This window comes from Scyliorhinus torazame, chromosome 9, assembly GCF_047496885.1.
Source record: "Scyliorhinus torazame isolate Kashiwa2021f chromosome 9, sScyTor2.1, whole genome shotgun sequence".
Classification (NCBI taxonomy): Eukaryota; Metazoa; Chordata; class Chondrichthyes; order Carcharhiniformes; family Scyliorhinidae; genus Scyliorhinus; species Scyliorhinus torazame.
The window spans coordinates 249704353-249726057 of NC_092715.1; the positions used below are offsets into that span (position 1 = coordinate 249704353).

A 21705-nucleotide genomic window follows, 5' to 3' on the forward strand; every position below is an offset into this window, starting at 1 on the left:
TTTTTCGGAATGGCAACCGGTGACGAGTGGTGTCCCGCAGGGTTCAGTGTTGGGACCACAGCTGTTCTCTTTATATATTAACGATCTAGATAACGGGTCTGAGGGCATTCTGGCTAAGTTTGCCGATGATACGAAGATAGGTGGAGGGGCAGGTAGTATGGAGGAGGTGGGGAGGCTTCAGAAAGATTTAGACAGTTTAGGAGAGTGGTCCAAGAAATGGCTGATGAAATTCAACGTGGGCAAGTGCGAGGTCTTGCACTTTGGAAAAAAGAATAGAGACGTGGACTATTTTCTAAACGGTGACAAAATTCATAATGCTGAAGTGCAAAGGGACTTGGGAGTCCTAGTCCAGGATTCTCTAAAGGTAAACTTGCAGGTTGAGTCCGTAATTAAGAAAGCAAATGCAATGTTGTCATTCATCTCAAGAGGCTTGGAATATAAAAGCAGGGATGTACTTCTGAAGCTTTATAAAGCATTAGTTAGGCCCCATTTAGAATACTGTGAGCAATTTTGGGCCCCACACCTCAGGAAGGACATACTGGCACTGGAGCGGGTCCAGCGGAGATTCACACGGATGATCCCAGGAATGGTAGGCCTAACATACGATGAATGTCTGAGGATCCTGGGATTATATTCATTGGAGTTTAGGAGGTTGAGGGGAGATCTAATAGAAACTTACAAGATAATGAATGGCTTAGATAGGGTGGATGTAGGGAAGTTGTTTCCATTAGCAGGGGAGACTAGGATCCGGGGGCACAGCCTTAGAATAAAAGGGAGTCACTTTAGAACAGAGATGAGGAGAAATTTCTTCAGCCAGAGTGGTGGGCCTGTGGAATTCATTGCCACAGAGGGCGGTGGAGGCCGGGGCGTTGAGTGTCTTCAAGACAGAAGTTGATAAATTCTTGATTTCTCGAGGAATTAAGGGCTATGGAGAGAGAGCGGGTAAATGGAGTTGAAATCAGCCATGATTGAATGTTGGAGTGGACTCGATGGGCCGAATGGCCTTACTTCCACTCCTATGGCTTATGGTCTTATGATTCTCCGGCCTCCCAGCCACGTGTGTCTCAACAGTGGGAGGCAGCCTGCAGTTCACAGGTGGTGGGATTCTCGGCATTGGGAATTCCTATTGAAACAACCTAATGCCACCAGGAATCCTGCGGTCGGGATGCACTGCCAGCAGGACCAGAGAATCCCACTGGCGTGAACGGCCGGAGAATTCCAGCCCCTATCCGATTGTCATGTAGGTGTGTGTTTGGGCGTGTGTGTGTGGTGAATGGTGTATGTCTGTGTTGGGCTGTTTTCACAAAGGATAGTTATACTTACAGAGTATAATTATGCATGGACCAGTTCTGGCAAATTGTTTTAAAAACAGTTGTTTTCTATGAAATCGACCATCCTGAGTTTATTGAAAGAAACCTGGTTAAAATCACTTTTATTCTCGGTCGAACAACAGGGAAGGTAAATAGTTGGCCATATTGGTGAGTGAATTAAACTTTTAGGTCAATGGTGAAACCTGCAAATTACTGGGGCTAGATAAACTGTGCACTCCTCCTATCCTAATCATATCACACCATGGGCAGACCTCAGGGGTCATGCGGTGATGAAAAACTAATCGCCTCAAGTGGTCAGTTCCAAAATCAAACAAACTACGATTCACAAACCTCACCAAAGACAGCTAATTCTTCAATAGCCTCATGAAACTGTTCAGCAAAATGTGAACGAGCCCCCCCCCCCCCCCCCCCCCCTACTGAGATAAGTTGCTTTGGAGCTTTTGGAATACAACCAAACATTCATAATGGACACAGCTGTAATAACAGCCCTTGACAAATGTCAATAATGAAGGCTATTGAAACTGCAGGAACAGGTGGCTAGTGTATTTTTTCATGCTCCACCACATGACCTGTCAATCACTGTACTGAACTGAAAATCGAAGCCTGTTTTTTTCATATTTAAAGGGCTGGGATTTGAATATCTTTAGTTGAAGACAATCAAACAGACCTCATATGCTTTCCAGGAGCGTTTATGTCTCCTCCATAAATTTGTGACTCCCACACATCGTGCACTAAGGTGATTGGATTTTAAATGATCAGGGTGAATGATTCTGTCCCACTCTGTGGAAACCTGGACCCAGGCTTCTAGATTAGCAATCCAGTAATATGCCCACAATGTAACCATATCCCCTTGGAGAGCTTGACAAGCTGGATGCTGAGAGGTTGTTACTCCTGGCTGGAGAGTTTTAAACTAAGGAGGTCATAGTCTGAGGATAAGGAATCCATCATTTAGAACTGCGATGAGGGGGATGTCCTTCACTTAGAGGGTTGTGGAATTCTCTACCCAGATAGCTGCGAACGGCGCAGCCAATGATCATGCTCAGGACTGAGATCGATAGATTGTTGGGTACTCAGAATATCAAGGTATTTGGGGATAAGATAGGAGGGTGGAAATGATGTCAAAGAATAACCATGATTCAGGTTCAAGTGATTCACTTTACACATTTATAATATGTAGAAACCACAAGAGAACTCTGGCTACTTAAGCTGGACACAAGGCAGAGAAACTTGAGTAGAATCTTAAATGATGCCTGAAAGTCAGTACTTATTATGAATAATGAACTACATGTGCGCTACCTAGACCGACGGAAAGAGTTGTTTAATTAGATTCATTTATTAGACAAGCAAATTTCCTGCGTTATTGCTCATTGTGACTCAGAGCTGAAATTGCTACAAAATGAGGCTGGAAGTTTGGAAGGATGTATATTTAAATTATTCTAAACATTCACCGTATTCACGAACAGCTTAGGTGATGGGAGAGGAAGCAGATATTCCAATTTGCCAATGACACACAGGTAGGTGGTGAAAAAAACCCAATAGCATTTGCATCAAGGTTCTTGAACAAAGCAGAAATGAACTATGCAACGATAGAGATGGAAGCTCTAGGCATCACTTTTCGAATCAAACATCTTCACCAATACCTATGTGGATGGTCATTTACTTTACTAACAGATCATCGACCACTGATGATACTTGGGCGACACACCAGCATTCCACCTCGAGCATGAGTCGAATTGAGAGAAGGGCTTTGCTATTGCCAGCATGTATATATATCATAAAACATCTTCAATAAAATCTCCGTGCAAATGCTGGTGGACGCACTAGATTACCTTCACCTAACAAGTTGTCAATGAATAGTTCGAGTTGTAATATTTTCTATTTCAAAAAGTCAATAACACTCCTCTAACTAATAATAATAATTGCTTATAGTAATTCCTCCCGGCGGAGGTGGAGCATCGCGGAAGCCCAGAAGAATGCCGGGTGATGCCGGCTAATGATATGCCTACGGTGTTTAGATGCGTAGTAGAATGCACTGATGCCGCTATTCAGGTATCGGAGCATGGCATTGTCGGATGCCTGGCGCCAGCCATGATTTTTCCTTACCTGCCATTCTCAGCCCAATCACATTTCCCGATTTCGCCGTCGGCTAATGGAAAATCCTGCCATTGTGTTTCATTGCAGGAACCACCAATGTAAAGGAGAAGGAAAGTGTGTATTCAAGTTTGTTCCTCGTTGGAACAAGGTCATGTTAAGATGTGATCACGTGGGATATTAATGACGTCATTGGCTGGTTGAGCCGGCATACGGGCAGCCTATCCTTACAGCCTGTTGAGTAAACACCTTTCCAATAAAGCTCTTGTTTGTTTATACCTTCATGGTCTGCAGTCGTCTCCTGTAAAAATACCACAATGTCCTGCACGGGGATCAGGAGGCATGTGCTTCCCAGGATTAGGGTCACCTCCGTGATCCAGCAGCAAGCCTGACTCACTTATATTCGTCAGCTTGCTGGCACAGGAGCCGGATCCGTAAACCGTGCCCTTCCCTCTCCAGATTCCTGACTATTTCCACACCTGCCAGAGGAGGCAGTAATGGCTGGACTAAGTCCAGCCCAATCGCCTTGGAGCATAGATTTACCACAACAATTAAAAGCAAATCACCGCAGATTCTGGAAAACTGGAATCAAAGCAGAAAATGCTGGAAATGCTCAGCAGGTCAAGCAGCATCTGTGGAGAAAGAATCCGCGTTAATGTTTCAAGTCAATGACCTTTCAGCATTGATGCTGCTAATCTGCTGTGTAAATTCAACATTTCTGCTGTTTTATAATAGAACGATACCTGGACTCCAAGTGTTACCCTACGAGTAGTAGTTAAACAAACTGGGATTGAGCACCATGGGACTGAACGAGTTAAGTTGATTAAGAATTTCAAGGTATTAAAGGGTGCAGATCGGGTAGATTTGGAGGAATTATTTTCAACAGTTGGGATGTCCAGTACTAGGGGGATTAGTCAAAAATAGAAGCCAGCCCTTTTAAGAATTAAATTTGAGCCGAAACATTCCCGTCTTTCGTGTTAGGTAGGATTTTCCAGTCCAGCCAATGGTGATCCCCCTGTCGCTGGCTCCCCGGTGGAGGAGAGTGCGAACCATGGAAAAATCAGTTGACATTGGCGGTACCAGAATATCCTGCGGGATAGCCATTGAACATCCTCTGCTGTCGCGGGGGAAGGGAGGGGAGCGGGGGAGCAATGCAAGAGATGTTTGGAAATGGAAATTGATGCTCGATCAAGTATTCATTTTCAAATGGATTTTTGTTCATCAATGTATGAAGGGATTATGGGGAATACGTGGGTACATAGAGTCAGGGCACAGATCAGCCACAATCTCTTTCAATGGCAGAACAGGCTTGAGGGGTTCAATGGCCTACTCTTGTTCCTTTCTTCTTATGTCTCACTCGGGTGGTTCGAGCGCTGTACCATCACTCAGTAAGGCATCAGGGGAGATTGACGTTGCCCTCAGTCGGAGGTAGATGATGTGGTCAAATTTCTGCTTTAGTGAGAGCGATGGGCGTGGTGGCATAATTCAGTTCTGCCGTGGAATGGCGAGCTGGAGAATCTCTGTTAAGCCGAGCGATTGTGCAACTCCTTTTTGTGTGGAAAGGGTGCAGAACACCTCCTGATTTACAGCTCAGGATGAATGTAGATGCCCTGTTTTCAGGCTGGAGAAGGGAGGCTACGTTTGACGACAGGGTTCACCTCAGTAGCTTGTGAAGTTCTGCTCGTTTGGAGGACACTCAGCTCTTCTAGAATCTTTGCTCAATCATTTTACTTGTTGAACATTGAGCTGAAAAGACTTCTGAAGCATTGCAAGGCAGCAATGCATTTAAGAAATCATATCATTGCGATGGAAATGATGTTCGGGTATCTCTGGCTCTTCTCCCCATGCTAAAGTAAAGATCCTCATTAAAGTCTGTGATTCCACCTGCAGTAGAAGAGGCTAAGAAAAAATAGAATAGGTTTCTTTTTAGTTCTGGGCGTTTTGTGATAGTGTGAATTTGAAAAGGCTAATTCCGGTGTTTGGGGAGTCAGTTTTAAAGGGTTGTCAGTTTATAACTGCCAATAAGAAAACAAAGAGAGAAGTTAGAACACATTTTCAGATGCAAATTGGACTATGAAATAATTTCCCATAAGAAGTTGCTGGTGCAGAGACCATTGCATCTATTAAAGTACACTCGCTAAACAGCGGCGTGATGGCACTGTCGTTAGCACTGCTGCCCCACAGCGTCAGGGTTCAGTCTGGCCTTGGATGACTGCCTAGAGTTTGTACTTTCTCTCCAGGTCTGCGTGGGTTACCTCTGGGTGCTCCGGTTTCCTGCCACAGTGCAAAGATGTGCAGGTTAGATGGATTGGCTATGCTAAATTGCCCCTTAGTGCCCAAATATTAAGTGGGGTTACGGATATAGGGTGGGGGATTGGGACAAGGTAGGGTACTCTTTCAGAGAGGCGATGCACACTCGATGGATCGAATGGCCTCCTTCGGCACTGTAGGAATTCTATGATTCTAAGAAAGCTCTTAAAATATAGCCATGAGTGTGCGTATTGGAAGCAAAGCCACGGAGAGCCGGGGGAACAATAGTTTTGGATTGCTCCAGCAAAGAGCTGGTACAAACATGCTGAGTTGTAAGCTTTCATTGGTGTCTTTGTGCCGAGTGTCTGGGCAAAACAATATTGCAAATTCAGCAGGGCTTCATTTAACCTTGACGCTGAAAATTAATGTTTAATTAAAACGCCCATAAAATGAGACATTAAGTTGCCCATTTTGCACTGTTCACTAGCTTTAGCTTCATTTGGTGTCAAAATAAGAGTTAGAAAGGGATCAACTCACACTCTGATCATCATCTTCACTCTTCATATGTTCTGCTATGAACCTAACGCCGTCAACTGCCTCTTGCACACTGGAGTTGATCTTTGCTGATGCCTTCTTTCTTGAATCTTGATCGTCAGACATATCGCCTAACCGCCAGCCATATTTCTTTGCTGACTCTTTATTAACATAGCATGTTTGAACATCATCTTGATCGGCCTTGCCGTCCGTGTCAGCTGACGACTGCTTCTTGTCGATTCTGTCCTTTATACTTCGATTCTCGGGGCGCTTCATGAATAAGAGGGTGGGCAGCTTTTTGAGAAACATTTGCTTCACCCACTCAGGCATGGTATGGGTGCTGGGTGACCGATGGTGGACGTTCAAGACACAGACGCTGGTAACTATCGAGAAGGTGACCAGGACCATGGTAAACATCAGGTACTTGCCTATCAGGGGCACATCCAGTGAGGTTGGAGGAACAATCTTTGAAATGAGCAGTAAGAAGACAGTTAATGCCAGCAGAACGGAAATGCACAATGTTATTTTCTCTCCACAGTCCGACGGCAGGTAGAACACCAGAATTGCGAGTGAAGTGATTAGCACGCACGGGATGATCAGGTTAATGGTGTAAAATAATGGCTTCCTCTTGATGATGAAATCATATGTGATATCGACGTAAGTTGGGTCCGTTGGAATCTCATTCCTTCTCCCTGGAAGAGACACGATATCCCATTCCCCACTGGGGTTGAAGTCGTCCCTGCTCGCGACATCGCTGCTGAGGACTAAATCAATTTCTGTGCGATCGTATGTCCACGATCGGAATTTCAGCGTGCAGTTTTGCTGGTCAAAAGGGAAGTGCTTCACTTCAATTCTGCAGGCACTCTTGTAGATGGCAGGCGGCAGCCAGAACACATCGCCACTGTTGTACACGATTGCATTGGTGTAGAGGGATACCTCGTACGTCCCGTCGGCACTGAAAGGGAAGAAAAAAAGCCCGCAAGAACTAGAACATAGAACATTACAGCGCAGTACAGGCCCTTCGGCCCTCGATGTTGCGCCAACCTGTGAAACCACTCTGAAGCCCATCTACACTATTCCCTTATCGTCCATATGTCTATCCAATGACCATTTGAATGCCCTTAGTGTTGGCGAGTCCACTACTGTTGCAGGCAAGGCATTCCACGCCTTTACTACTCTCTGAGTAAAGAACCTACCTCTGACATCTGTCTTATATCTATCTCCCCTCAATTTAAAGCTATGTCTCCTCGTGCTAGACATCACCATCCAAGGAAAAAGGCTCTCACTGTCCACCCAATCCAATCCTCTGATCATCTTGTATGCCTCAATTAAGTCACCTCTTAACCTTCTTCTCTCTGACGAAAACAGCCTCAAGTCCCTCAGCCTTTCCTCATTCCAGGCAACATTCTGGTAAATCTCCTCTGCACCCTTTCCAAAGCTTCCACATCCTTCCTATAATGCGGCGACCAGAATTGCGCGCAATACTCCAAATGCGGCCGCACCAGAGTTTTGTACAGCTGCAACATGACCTCATGGCTCCGAAACTCAATCCCTCTACCAATAAAAGCGAACACACCGTATGCCTTCTTAGCAACCCTCTCAACCTGGGTGACAACTTTCAGGAATCTATGTACTTGGACACCGAGATCTCTCTGCTCATCCACACTGCCAAGGATCTTACCATTAGCCCAGTACTCCGTCTTCCTGTTATTCCTTCCAAAATGAATCATCTCACACTTTCCTGCATTAAACTTCATTTGCCACCTCTCAGCCCAGCACTGCAGCTTATCTATGTCCCTCTGTAACTTGTAACATCCTTCCACATTGTCCACAACTCCACCGACTTTAGCGTCATCTGCAAATTTACTCACCCATCCTTCTACGCCCTCCTCCAGGTCATTTGTAAAAATGACAAACAGCAGTGGCCCCAAAACAGATCCTTGTGGTACACCACTAGTAACTGGACTCCAGTCTGAACATTTCCCATCAATCACCACCCTTTGTCTTCTTCCAGCTAGCCAATTTCTGATCCAAACTGCTAAATCACCCTGAATCCCATGCCTCCGTATTTTCTGCAGTAGCTACCGTGGGGAACCTTATCAAACGCTTTACTGAAATCCATATACACCACATCAACTGCTTTACCCTCATCCACCTGTTTGGTCACCTTCTCAAAGAACTCAATAAGGTTTGTGAGGCACGACCTACCCTTCACAAAACCGTGTTGATTATCTCTAATCAGATTATTCCTTTCCAGATGATTATACATCCTATCTCTTATAAATCTTTCCAAGATTTTGCCCACAACAGAAGTATGGCTCACTGGTCTATAGTTACCGGGGTTGTCTCTACTCCCCTTCTTGAACAAGGGGACAACATTTGCTATCCTCCAGTCTTCTGGCACTATTCCTGTAGACAAAGATGACTTAAAGATCAAAGCCAAAGGCTCAGCAATCTCCTCCCTATCTTCCCAGAGAATCCTAGGATAAATCCCATCCGGCCCAGGGGACTTATCTGTTTTTACACTTTCCAGAATTGCTCACACCTCCTCCTTATGAACCTCAAGCCCTTCTAGTCTAGTAGCCTGAATCTCAGTATTCCCCTCGGCAATATTGTCTTTTTCCTGTGTGAATACTGATGAAAAATATTCATTTAGCACCTCTCCTATCTCCTCGAACTCCAAGCACGACTTCCCACTACTGTCCTCGGCTGGCCTTGCTCTTACCCGAGTTATTCGTTTATTCCTGACATATCTATAGAAATCTTTAGGGTTATCCTTGATCCTACCTGCCAAAGACTTCTCAGGTTCCCTCCAGGCTCTTCTTAGCTCTCTCTTTAGTTCCTTCCTAGCTAACTTGTAACTCTCGAGCACCCTAACTGAACCTTCATGTCTCATCTTTATATAAGCCTCCTTCTTCCTCTTGACAAGTGTTTCGACTGCTTTAGTAAACCATGGTTCCCTTGCTTGACCACTTCCTCCCTGCCTGACAGGTACATACTTATCAAGGACACGCAGTAGCTGTTCCTTGAACAAGCTCCACATTTCCATTGTGCCCATCCCCTGCAGTTTTCCTCTCCATCCGATGCATCCTAAGTCATGCCTCATCGCATCATAATTGCCATAACTGTTTAGGACTAGGTTCTCAAAATAATTTGGGGATGTAATCAATTCCTCACCTCATGGGGTTGCGATCTTCCACTGGAATGTTTCCCCGAGGTGACACTATTGGGGGATAAGGAGAGTGGGGAGGGGTGCATTATGTGACCCATTAGGGCTCATGTAGTCCACTTAATATTACATATCGGACTCACTATAATTGCCCTGTGTGATCCCTTCATTGTTCCTAAAGGCGTTTGAGTCAACTGACTAGGGTCGGCACAGTAGGACAGTGGTTAGCGCTTTTGCTTCGCAGCTCCAGGGTCCCAAGTTCGATTCCCGGCTTGGGTCACTGTCTGTGCGGAGTCTGCACGTTCTCCCCTTGACTGCGTGGGTTTCCTCCGGGTGCTCCGGTTTCCTCCCACAGTCCAAAGATGTGCGGGTTAGGTGGATTGGCCATGATAAATAGCCCTTAGTGTCCAAAAAAGGTTAGGTGGGGTTGCTGGGTTACGGGGATAGGGTGGAGGTGTGAGCTTGTGTGAGGTGCTCATTCCAAGGGCCGGTGCAGACTCAATGGGCTGAATGGCCTCCTTCTGCACTGTAAATTCTACAACTCTATGATTCTATGACTATGGGAAGTTTCCCACACCTTTTGGTGCATTAAGTCAGGCTTCCATCTGTTATTCCCAAAACAGGTCACTAATCTGTCGCCAGAGGCCTATACCTTGAGGGGCTCCACTCCACATCAAGCGTGGCCGACCAGGAGTCTCTCCTGGTCTGACCGCCAACCATTGGTGTGTTTGGAAGATTTGCTGGTTGACACTCCACCTTTTTTTCTGTGCTTTGAGCGCACAAAATAAAGTTTTACCCCTTCTGATTCAGCTATTGATCTTGATGCCTTCCCCATCATGGGGTGGCATCCAATTCCAAGGTTTTCCTCCATCTAGAAATTCATTTCACACTCCACAGTTCCTGATGTCTGTTCTAAAAGTAACCTTCTCTAGATTGTAATTGTATCCTGTTATTCCATTCCCCCATCCAATTTAAAGCAATATTCCTGATTTACTTTCGCAATCTTATTTATAAACTCCATGGGATTATCGCTCGGATGCCTTTTTCCAGGCTGATATGCCCAATCCTGTCCAGTCATTTCCCAATCCATCAATATAGCAACTAAATCATTAAAACAGTTCCACAGTGCAAGTAAAAATTCAAAACTCATTAAATATCTACAAAAACTAGGGCAGCACGGTGGCGCAGTGGTTAGCACTGCAGTCTCACGGTGCCGAAGTCCCAGGTTCGATCCCGGCCCTGGGTCACTGTCCGTGTGGAGTTTGCACACTCTGCCCGTGTTTGCGTGGGCTTCGCCCCCACAACCCAAAGATGTGCAGGATAGGTGGATTGGCCACGCTAAATTGCCCCTTAATTGGAAAAACTGAACTAGATACCCTGAAATTTTTCTTTTTTAACATCTACAAAAACTTATTAAAATAAAACCAGAAAATGCAAGAAGTACACAGTAGATTTTAAAATTACTTTGCTATGTTTAGATGGTGTCAACATTTATTGTCCATGCACAATTGCCCTTCAGAAGGTTGGGCACCTCCTTGAAGTGATGTAATCTGTGTGGTGAAGGCGCTCCCACAACTCTGTTAAATTTCAGGATTTTGAACCCAGGAACGTGGGATGAGCAGCGATATTTTTCCAAATCGAGACGGGATAGTATGACTTGAATCTTCCAAGTAGTAGTAATGCTGTGCGCATTGTCGCTGGGTATGAAGGTTCTCCTGACCTGCGCATTTCATCCGAGATCTTCTCGACTCAGCTGTCAGAGAAGTGTGCAGTCGAGCAGTCCCCTCAAGCGAGCAGACTGGAGTCAGGCATGAATGGGCACGCTCCCTTTTTACAGCACTGAAGGTCATATTCTGTACGACGAGTTTAACGATCTGGTCTTCAAGTGTGGGTTAGTGAATGGATCAATGCGTGAATGAGTGAATGGGTGAGGGGTTGAATGGGCAATTAGGTTAGAGGGTAGATAGCAGAGTGTGTAGGTGTGTGTGTGTGTGGTGGGTGAGGTGGGTAGGTGGGCGAGGTGAGCATGTTAGTGAGGTGACCAGGTGGGAGAACTGGGTCGGTGGTGAAGTAGCAAGGTGGGTACATGAGGTGGGTAAATCAGTGAGTGGGTAGGTGGGCGTGGTGGATGAGTGGGTAAGTCAGGTGGTCGGGAGATTGCTGAGTTAATTTGGTTCAAGGGGTAAAGGGGTAGTTGGGTTGGATGAGTAGTCGGGTCATGTTGAGTGGGTAGTTGGGTGGTCCAGATTGGGGGGGGGGGGGGGGGGTGCAGGTTGGGAAGTTGGGGTGGGGTAGTTGAGTCCGGTCAAGGATTAGTTTGATCAAGTCTGGGGAGTAGTCAGGAGGTCGGATGAGGAAGTTGAATCAGGGGATGGTCAGGTCCCGACGGCTGTGGAGAGGGGGGTGGGGGGGGGTATTAGGTGGATGATTAGATGAATGTTTAAGATGAATATTTAAAACCATTCAGCATCTGAATACAGGTTAACAGCGTGAGTCATTGGCCAGCACACCTCAGGAAGTCAAGGGTCATCATAGAATCATAGAATTTACAGTGCAGAAGGAGGCCATTCAGCCCATCGAGTCTGCATCGGCTCTTTGAAAGAGCACCCTGTTGTGTTATGTACTCTGGGTTAACACAGGCTGCAACTGGATGCAGCTTCAACCAAAAGATACTCCAGACCTTGAAGTTAGCTCAATCTGATTTATTGAACCAGCAGCACAGTTAGCACAGTTCTCTATGAGTTCGACTCTCTGCTAACCTAAGTGTGGTTACTCTGTCTGACTGGACCAGACTAGCTCTTAGTCACGTGCTGGAGGTGTGATACTGTAAATACACCCTGACTCACTCTGTAGAAGTTCATCAGTGGAAAGAGGCGGAGTGTGAGTGCCTCGTGCCTTTTATAGTGACATCCCACCCCTGAGTGTCCTGCCTGCTCATTGGTCATGTCCTGTACTCTGTGTTCATTAGCTGCCTGTCTGTATATCATTATCTGCATGTCTGCATATCATGACATCTCCCTTTTTTAAAATGTTCTGTTGGCATATGGGAACGTACTTACATGTGGTGGGATATATTAACATATTTACAAGCGGTGGCATATGTGAACGTATTTACATGTGAAGATAGCTGTCTAATGTGAGAAAACAGAACATAGCAAACAAAACAAATGTTCATAAGTCCAGTCTCTGGGGCTTGCGTCTGATCCTTGTCGACCGCCGGAGAGGTGTTGGTGGGGATGACGCCGCCTTGACAGACAGGATGGAAGCCTGACTGGTGGTGCAGACCTGCAGAAGGCTGCATAGTGTCCAGGCTTCCCGCAGTTTAAACATCGGCTGCCTCTTGCAGGGCAGTATTTCTTTAAGTGGGCATTGCCGCAGTTCGAGCACATCATGACGTTGGCGTCCTGACGCTCCGCGCGTCGTCGCACATGCGCAGTACGGGTGTCGGCCGCTTTCTCATCCCGTTCGCATCACACATGCGTGGGGCCCCGGGAAAAGCGCGTAAAATGGCCGCTTTCATCAATGCTGAGGCGCTGCATCCGGGAGATGGCCTGCAGACTCTCTGCCTCATGGGAGGCAAGTTAATCATTTTCAGCCAATTTGTACTGGGCAAAGCGATGTTTTGCGTGCTCATGCACTGTGCGGGTTTCAATCGTAACTGGCAGGGTCATATGCTTGATTTTCAGTAGCTGCTCTCTCAGAGGATCAGAGTGAACTCCAAAAAAGATTTGGTCTCTAATCATGGAGTCAGCAATATAATATCACCAAAGTTGCAGGTCAGCGCTTGCAGGCGGTGGTTAGTTAAGAAGGAGTTGAAAGATTCATCTTTACCTTATAGACGCTGTTTGAATATGTAGCGCTCGAAGATTTCATTGGTGTCCACTTCACAGTGACTGTCAAACTTGTCCAGGATGGTCTGAAACTTTGTCTTATCCTGGCCTTCGGTGAAATGAAAAGAGTTGAAGAGTTCGATGGCTTGATCACCCGCTGTTGAGAGGAGAAGCGCGATCTTCCTTGCATCAGACGCACCCACAAGGTCTGAAGCTTCAATGTACAGCAGAAACTTTTGCCTGAACGTCCGCCAGTTGGCACTGAGATTGCTGGAGGTCCTGAGCTGGTGAGAAGCCTGAATCTTCTCCATGGTGCCGGGATACATTCGCTCGTCGTCACGGAACGGACTGAGGTAAACCATCTAGATTAAGCAGTCTCCTGGTAGCTTGTTGTGTTATGTACTCTGGGTTAACACAGGCTGTAACTGGATGCAGCTTTAACCAAAAGATACTCCAGACCTTGAAGTTAGTTCAATCTGATTTATTGAACCAGGAGCACAGTTAGCACAGTTCTCTATGAGTTCGACTCTCTGCTAACCTAAGTATGGTTACTCTGTCTGACTGAACCAGACTAGCTCTTAGCCACATGCTGGAGGTGTGATACTGTAAATACACCCTGACTCACTCTGTAGATGTTCATCAGTGGAAAGAGGTGGAGTGTGAGTGCCTTGTGCCTTTTATAGTGAGATACCACCCCTGAGTGTCCTGCCTGCTCATTGGTCATGTCCTGTTCTCTGTGTTCATTAGCTGCCTGTCTGTATATCATTATCTGCATGTCTGCATATCATGACACAACCTACCAATGCCCACACCTCCACCATATCCCCATAACCCAGTAACCCCACCCAACACTAAGGGCAATTTTGGACACTAAGGGCAATTTAGCATGGCCAATCCACCTAACCTGCACATCTTTGGACTGTGGGAGGAAACCGGAGCACCCGGAGGAAACCCACGCAGACACGGGGAGAACGTGCAGACTCCGCACAGACAGTGACCCAAGCCGGGAATCAAACCTGGGGCCCTGGAGCTGTGAAGCAATTATGCGAACCACCATGCTACCGTATATCCATTATTTCCCAAGATACACTCCCAACGAACGGCATTCCCCTGGGAGAGCACCAGATTGTAGAATCACCCCTGACTTTTCAGGCAAGACATTTTACAAACCCAGCATGTACAGTTTATTCTTTTTAGGCTGAATAAGAAGTGTTCCATCCGCATATTCAGCAACAGGTTTTCCAGACTTAGTGAAATACATAATTACCTGGTAGCACCATAGACTGAACAAAATGATGAATGAATTACTTACTTGTTGTACAATACTATGTCAGGGAGCCAAATATGCTGAGAAGGTATTCTGAGTTCATCAATTCCTTCATATTTTCCTGGGTCCCACTTTAGCCGATAGTCATTCCATTCCTATTTGAATAGGGTCAATTGTACATCATTGATTTTAATAGTCGATTTTTACATTTCTGCTAATACCATCACAGCCATAAATTAGTTAAGCATTCAATAAGAGGGGTATAGAGTTGACCTTCTTCAAAGGCAGTTGTTGAAAAAGTCTCCATAACATTCAATTGGAAACTATTAGAATCGTCGAATCTCTACAGTGCAGAAGGAGGCCATTTGGCCCATTAAGTCTGCACCCACCCTCCGAAAGAACACCCTTTCCTTTCCCCGTAACCCTACCTAGTCTTTGGACACTAAGAGGCAATTCAGCATGGCTTTGAGGGGGGAGAGCTGACTGGTGGTGATTTAACCTGAGGGTCACCACACCTCAGGTGAGAGGCAAGGTTGAGAAGGTGGGGCCTTCACGAATGGCCTCAGCCGGTACGGCGATTGAACCTGCGCTGTTGGCCTCGCTCTGCATCACGAACCAGCTGTCCAGCCAACTGAGCTAAGCCGGCCAAAATACTGCTGTATTATCACTTTATGTAATACTTATTATTACTCATTAAATCATTAGATTTTAGCAAAAGTTTTTAGTTGCAGGATAATGGACAGCTATAAAGCTCTGGTATCAAACTGCACTCAGCAAGCGAACTGAGGGCACAATTCCTTTCCCTAAAGAATCTGGGACGTCATTCTCCGACCCCCCAGCGGGTCGGAGAATGGCCGTTGGCCGCCGTGAATCCCGCCCCCGCCGGTTGCCGAAGTCTCCGAAGGGAGAAATGTCGGCGGGGCTTTAATGGCGCCGCAGACGTCGGAGAATGGCACGGGTGTGCGCAAGGCAGCCGATTTTGGGCCTGCCGATATTCTCCCTTCCGGATGGGCCGAAGTCCCGTCGACGTGATGACCGGTCACGTCGACGTGAATCAAACCTCCTTTTCATCGGCGTGAACCTGTGCTCCAGGTTCACGCCGACCAGCGTGGAGGTGAGTGACGGCCTGGGGGGTTGGCCGCTGGGCAGGCGATGGCGTGGCCGCAGTCTGAATGTGTGGGGGAGAGGTGTGTCTAGGGTTTTGTGTGTGTGTGTGCGGCGGGGGGGGTGGTTAGAGTGGGCTGGGCTCCGGGGGAGTGCCGGGAGGGGGGTCCGTGCCGGGGAGGAGGATGGGGGGGGTCCGTGCCGGGGAGTGGGATGGGGGGGTCCGTGCCGGGGAGGGGGATGGGGGGGTCCGTGCAGGGGAGGAGGATGGGGGGGGTCCGTGCCGGGGAGTGGGATGGGGAGGTCCGTGCCGGGGAGGGGTATGGGGGGGGGGTCCGTGCTGGGGAGGGGGATGGGGGGGTCCGTGCCGGTGAGGGGAATGGGGGGGATCCGTGCCGGGGAGGGGGATGGGGGGGGGATCCGTGCCGGGGAGGGGGATGGGGGGGATCCGTGCCGGGGAGGAGGATGTGGGGGGGGGGTCCGTGCCGGGGAGGGGAATGGGGGGGGGGGTCCGTGCCGGGGAGGGGGATGGGGGGGGGTCCGTGCCAGGGTGGAGGATGGGGGGGGTCCGTGCCGGGGAGCAGGATGGGGGGGGTCCGTGCCGGGGAGGGGGAAGGGGGGGGGCCATCCGTGCCGGGGAGGGGGATGGGGGGGGGGCCCGTGCCGGGGAGGAGGATGGGGGGGGGTCCGTGCCGGGGAGGGGGATGGGGGGGGCGTCCGTGCTGGGGAGGAGGATGGGGGGGGGTCCGTGGCGGGGCAGGGGATGAGGGATCCGTGCCGGGGAGGGGGATGGGGGGGTCAGTGCCGGGGAGGGGGATGGGGGGGTCCGTGCCAGGGAGGGGGATGGGGGGTGGATCCGTGCCGGGGAGGGGGATGGGGGGCGTTCCGTGCCGGGGAGGGGGATGGGGGGGGGATCCGTGCCGGGGAGGGGGATGGGGGGGATCCGTGCCGGGGAGGAGGATGGGGGGGGGGTCCGTGCCGGGGAGGGGGATGGGGGGGGATCCGTGCCGGGGAGGGGGATGAGGGGGGGTGTTTCGTGCCGGGGAGGGGGATGGGGGGTGTCCGTGCCGGGGAGGAGGATGGGGGGGGGGGCCGTCCCGGGGAGGGGGATGGTGGTGGGGGGTCCGTGCCGGGGAGGAGGATGGGGGGGGGGGGTCCGTGCCGGGGAGGAGGATGGGGGGGGCTCCGTGCCGGGGAGGCGGATGGGGGGGGGGGGTGATCCGTGCCGGGGAGGGGGATGGGTGGGGGGTCCGTGCCGGGGAGGAGGATGGGGGGGGGTCCGTGCCGGGGAGGAGGATGGGGGGGGGTCCGTGCCGGGGAGGAGGATGTGGGTGGGGTCCGTGCCGGGGAGGAGGATGTGGGTGGGGTCCGTGCCGGGGAGGGGGCCCGTGCCGGGGAGGGGGATGCGAGGGCAAGTGAGTTGGTCCACCTGGCCAGGTGCCAGCCTCCAACAGTTGGACCCCTGCGGTCCATGCCACCTGGCTGGGGGGAAGGAGGGGATATGGGCAATGATGACATGTCGTCGTTCCCCCACCCCCCCCCCCACCCACCAGGCCGTCATGTTTTCCGATCATCCAGCGATGTTGGCCGCCGTGGCGGCAGCCGCTAATGTCTATGTTGCCCTCGATGAGGAGGAGGAGGAGGAGGAGGAGCGTGCCAGAGAGGCGGTGCAGGCTGCCGCAGAGGGGCAGGCGGCAGCCGCCCAGGCTGGAGGGACACCTGACCGATAGGACGAGGAGAATGAGGAGGACGTCGCAGCCCCACGGCAACGGAGGCACCCGAGGGCGCCCCATGTGTACCGGCCCCGGCAGTCATACCAGGACCTCACGGACCGGGAATGCAGGAGGAGACTCCGGATGAGGCGGGAAACCGTGGCACACATCTCCCACCTGCTGGCACACCTGTCACCGCGTGGCACTGGCGGGGGACACCATCTCCCCGTGTCCGTCAAGGTTACGGTGGCCCTGAACCTTTATGCATCGGGGTCATTCCAGTGGGGCACCGAGTGGGGACCTGTCCGGCATATCGCAGACATCGGTGCATCGGGGCAGTGACAGATGCCCTATATGCCATGGCGCACCGCTACATCCGCTTCCCCGTGGACCGGGCCAGACAAGATGCTCGGGCCGTGGGCTTCTCTGCCGTGGCCGGGTACCCCATGGTCCAGGGCGCGATCGATGGGATGCACGTCGCCGTGCGGCCACCTGCAGAGAACAGGGCCGTGTTCACCAATAGGAAGGGGACCTATTCACTGAACATACAGGTGGTCTGCGACCACCGCATGATGATCCTGCACGTCTGCGCCCGTTACCCAGGCAGTGTACACGACTCATACGTGTTGTCGCGGTCATCCATCCCCGGCATGTACGAGGGACGCCATCCCCGGCTGAGGGGCTGGTTGCTGAGCGACAGGGGCTACCCATTGCGATCGTGGCTGATGACGCCTATACGGAGGCCATGCAATGAGGCGGAGAACCGCTACAATGATGCCTATGTAGCGACAAGGGGAGTGATAGAGAGGTGCTTTGGCGTGCTGAAGATGCGTTTCAGGTGCCTGGACCTCTCTGGGGGCGCCCTCCAGTATCGGTCAGATAGGGTCGGCCGCATCATTGTGGTGTGCTGCGTCCTGCATAACATAGCCCAACAGAGGGGCGATGTGCCGCAGGCAGAGGAGGGCGGAGTGGAGGAGCAGCAGGAAGAGGCGCAGTCCTCCCCAGATGAGGGGGATGGGGGCAATGGTCAGAGCAGACGGGCTAGACACAGGCGGGTGGCTGTCCACCGTTACCGGCTGGCCCAGCGGGCACGGGACAGACTGATAGCCGCCCGCTTCACTGACTAGATGGGCGTGGGAATCGGGTAGTGTGGCCACAGACCACACACCATGGCAACAGCCGACCACCCACACCCCCCACCCATCCACCCACCCAGCACCCTCACCCCCCTCCCCAACCCCACCCACCCCACCCGCATGCACACCACCCCCCCCCATTGCCGATCCAGCTGCGGCACAATGGCCGGGCTCACACAGTTGCGGGTAGACACGTGTCTATTGCAGGCCATGGAGGATGATGACAACCCGCCCTGCGATGAGCTCCTGGCTCCACATCGTTGGACTATGTCTGACCCATGGCCACAGTACCACCATCCACCCGGGCCATCCCTGCATGCGGCTGTGACACTGCAGCGCACGGTCCCGTCCTCTGCCCGGGGGATGTTGATGGCGGCCCAGGGGGAAGGGGGCAGACTCACCTGGGGCTGAGGTAAGACCACCCCTCACACACACACTTGCGCTCAACGTACATGACACCCCCGCACGCTTTGGACAGAGCACAAAGGCAGCTTCTGTAGGTGTAACATTGACTTTAATAACCAAAGGAGTTCATAATGTGCCCTAGCCCCTAAAACTCATCTGTGCCCTGCACCCGTGCCAACTTACTCAGTGTCTAATTGTTTGGCCTTACGGGCCCTTTGACTAGGTCTACGTGGTTCCCCAGACGGCACAGCAGAACTGGAGGTGGACTCCTGTGATTCCTGCCCTCTGACATGGGATCCCTTTGGCGGCCGTTTCCTGGGGCGTCCTGGCCTAGATGGGCCAGGCTGCGGCCCGGGCGACTGGGATGGCAATGGGGGGGGGGTGGTGTGCTGCCAGCCTGTCCTGCCTGTTGCCCACCCGATGCACCTGGGACGGAAGGGGTGGAGTCCGAGGTGTCGCGGTGTTCTGGGACCTCCCCTACAGGGGGAGCCGGGATGGACCACACCACCTCCTCCTCCCTCGGGGTGCCCGATGGCCCCCAGGCCTCTACATGGGTGGGGGATGCGAACGGACTGGCCATCCGACGCCCCCCCGACATCTGGCGCTGCCAGTCCTGGAGGCCCGTGCTGTTATCGACAGGGGTCTGCAGGTTTGCAGCCATGGAGCCAAGGGGGTTGGCAAACCCTGTCTGTGCCTGTGCTACGCCGGCTCGCACATGGCCACTAGCGCTGATGCCCTCAGCGATGGCCTGCTGAGAGTGGGCCATGGCATGCAGAGACTGGGCCATGGCCTGCTGAGACTGGGCCATGGCGTTGTGCGCCTCTGCCATCTGGCGCTGGCACTGGCTCATGGCCTCCTGTGAGAGGGCAGCCATGTCCTGGGCCACAGACGCCGCCTGCACGGAAAGCCCCAGGCCTCACAAACCGTTCCCCATGTCTGACACCGTTGCACCCATTGCCTCCACCGCGGACGCCACCCGTGTGGTGTCGGCCTGGGTGGCACGCATGACCGGCACCACTCCCAGCTCCTGGACGCGGGTGGACTCCTCCACCTGCGACTGCAGCCGCCGCAAGCCGGCCGTCACCCTCTTCGCTCGTCTCCGGGTTGGTGGTTGCATCGGATCTATGTGTGGGTGTGGTAACTGCAGGAACCCGGGATCCATCTGGGCGGCAGATGTTCGCTTGGGCTGGGCTGCCCTCCGACCGCCCGGCCCCTCTGCTGCTCCTACCTCCACCTGCTGTACCGGGACGGCTGTGTTGTGCGCACCAGTGAGTGTACCAGACGCCTCATCACTAAAGTGCCCAACCGAGGTGAGTGTTTCTGCGATGGTGGAGGGTGTTGGTGACAGCAGTGGCGTTGTGTCGTGCTCTTCGTCCCACTCTGAGTCCATGGCACTTTGGGGTGGGAGTTCGTCTCCACCCATCCACTCTGAGTCACTGTCCGGTATTTCGTCTTCCTGGGTAGTGCTGTCCCGGGTAGGGGTGTCCCGGGTAGTGGTGTGTTGGGTAGTGGTGTCCTGGGTAGTGGTGACCTGGGTAGTGGTGTCCTGGGTAGTGGTGTCCTGGCTCGGCTGTGACGGGGGCCTGTGGCTGCCCCTCTCGTCGCTGGGTGGCACACGCCTGCGTCGTCGGACCCGCACGTGACGGGGGCGTCGTCTCCCTGTTGCTCCAGGTCTCTCCGTCTCCCGTGGTCTCCAAGGGACATCCTGCGGGCGTCGCATGCCGGAGGGTCCGGGTCTCTCCGTCTCCCGTGGCCTCCGAGGGGCATCCTGCGGGCGTCGCATGCCGGAGGGTCCGGGTCTCTCCGTCTCCCGTGGCCTCGGAGGGGCATCCTGCGGGCGGTCTGCATCTGCGGGGATGGGTGCCTCGACGTTTGCTCCTGCGATACACAATGAAGCATGCATGGTTAGACACGCAGGCAGTGATCAGGTGATATGGGGGAGGGGGATATAGGGGAGGGGGGATATGGGGACGGGCTGTCGGTGGCTCACTTGCTAGTACGCCCCCGACCTCTGCATCAGCAACCTCCCGGTCCTTAGGTCCGCCAACCAGTTTCAGGGCCCTTTCCTCGTGTTCGGTCAGTGGCCTCTCATCAGCGGGCCCTCCTCCAGTCCTCACATGCTCCCTGGTGTTGTGTGCGCATTTCTCCTGTGGCGGGGGAGGGGGGGGGGTAAAAGGCAACAGTGTTAGGCAGGTATATGAATGCACGCCATCGGTTGCGCGTGTATTGCAGAGGTTAAGGTTAGGGCTGGATTCACTTGGGGATATGGGGGATATGGGGGAGGGGGGATATGGGGGATATGGGAGATATGGGGAGGGGGGATATGGGGGAGGGGGGATATTGGGGAGGGGGGATATGGGGGATCTGGGGGAGGGGGGATATGGGGGAGGAGGGATATGGGGGATCTGGGTGAGGGGGATATGGGGGAGGGGGGATATGGGGAGGGGGATATGGGGGATATGGGGGAGGGGGGATATGGGGGAGGGGGGATATGGGGACGGGGATATGGGGGAGGGGGGATATGGGGAGGGGGATATGGGGGAGTGGGGATATGGGGAGGGGGATATGTGGGAGGGGGATATGGGGGAGGGGGATATGGGGGAGGGGGCATATGGGGGATATGGGGAGGGGGAATATGGGGATATAGGGGAGGGGGATATTGGGGAGGGGGGATATGGGGGAGGGGGGATATGGGGGAGGGGAGATATGGGGGAGGGGGGATATGGGGGAGGGGGGATATGGGGGAGGGGGGATATGGGGGAGGGGGATATGGGGGAGGGGGGTTATGGGGGAGGGGGGATATGGGGGAGGGGGGGATATGGGGAGGGGGGATATGAGGGAGGGGGGATATGGGGAGGGGGGATATGGGGAGGGGG

The 21705-nt window shown here is 52.1% G+C and overlaps 1 protein-coding gene across 2 annotated transcripts in view; it reads right to left on the reverse strand.

Moving 5' to 3' along the window:
* LOC140429813 (neuronal acetylcholine receptor subunit beta-2-like) overlaps positions 1–21705 on the reverse strand; it is a 105906-nt gene that overhangs the window by 20306 nt on the left and 63895 nt on the right. Inside the window, exons 4-6 of one of the 2 annotated variants that reach the window (XM_072517261.1) lie at positions 14518–14627; positions 6210–7161; positions 2482–5321 (exon numbers count right to left, since the gene is read on the reverse strand). In XM_072517261.1, the coding sequence (XP_072373362.1) occupies positions 5208–5321; positions 6210–7161; positions 14518–14627 (1176 nt within the window). In that variant the 3' untranslated portion in view covers positions 2482–5207. Of the gene's footprint in view, positions 1–2481; positions 5322–6209; positions 7162–14517; positions 14628–21705 lie in introns of those variants that run through there. The other variant, XM_072517260.1, reaches the window with a different exon arrangement.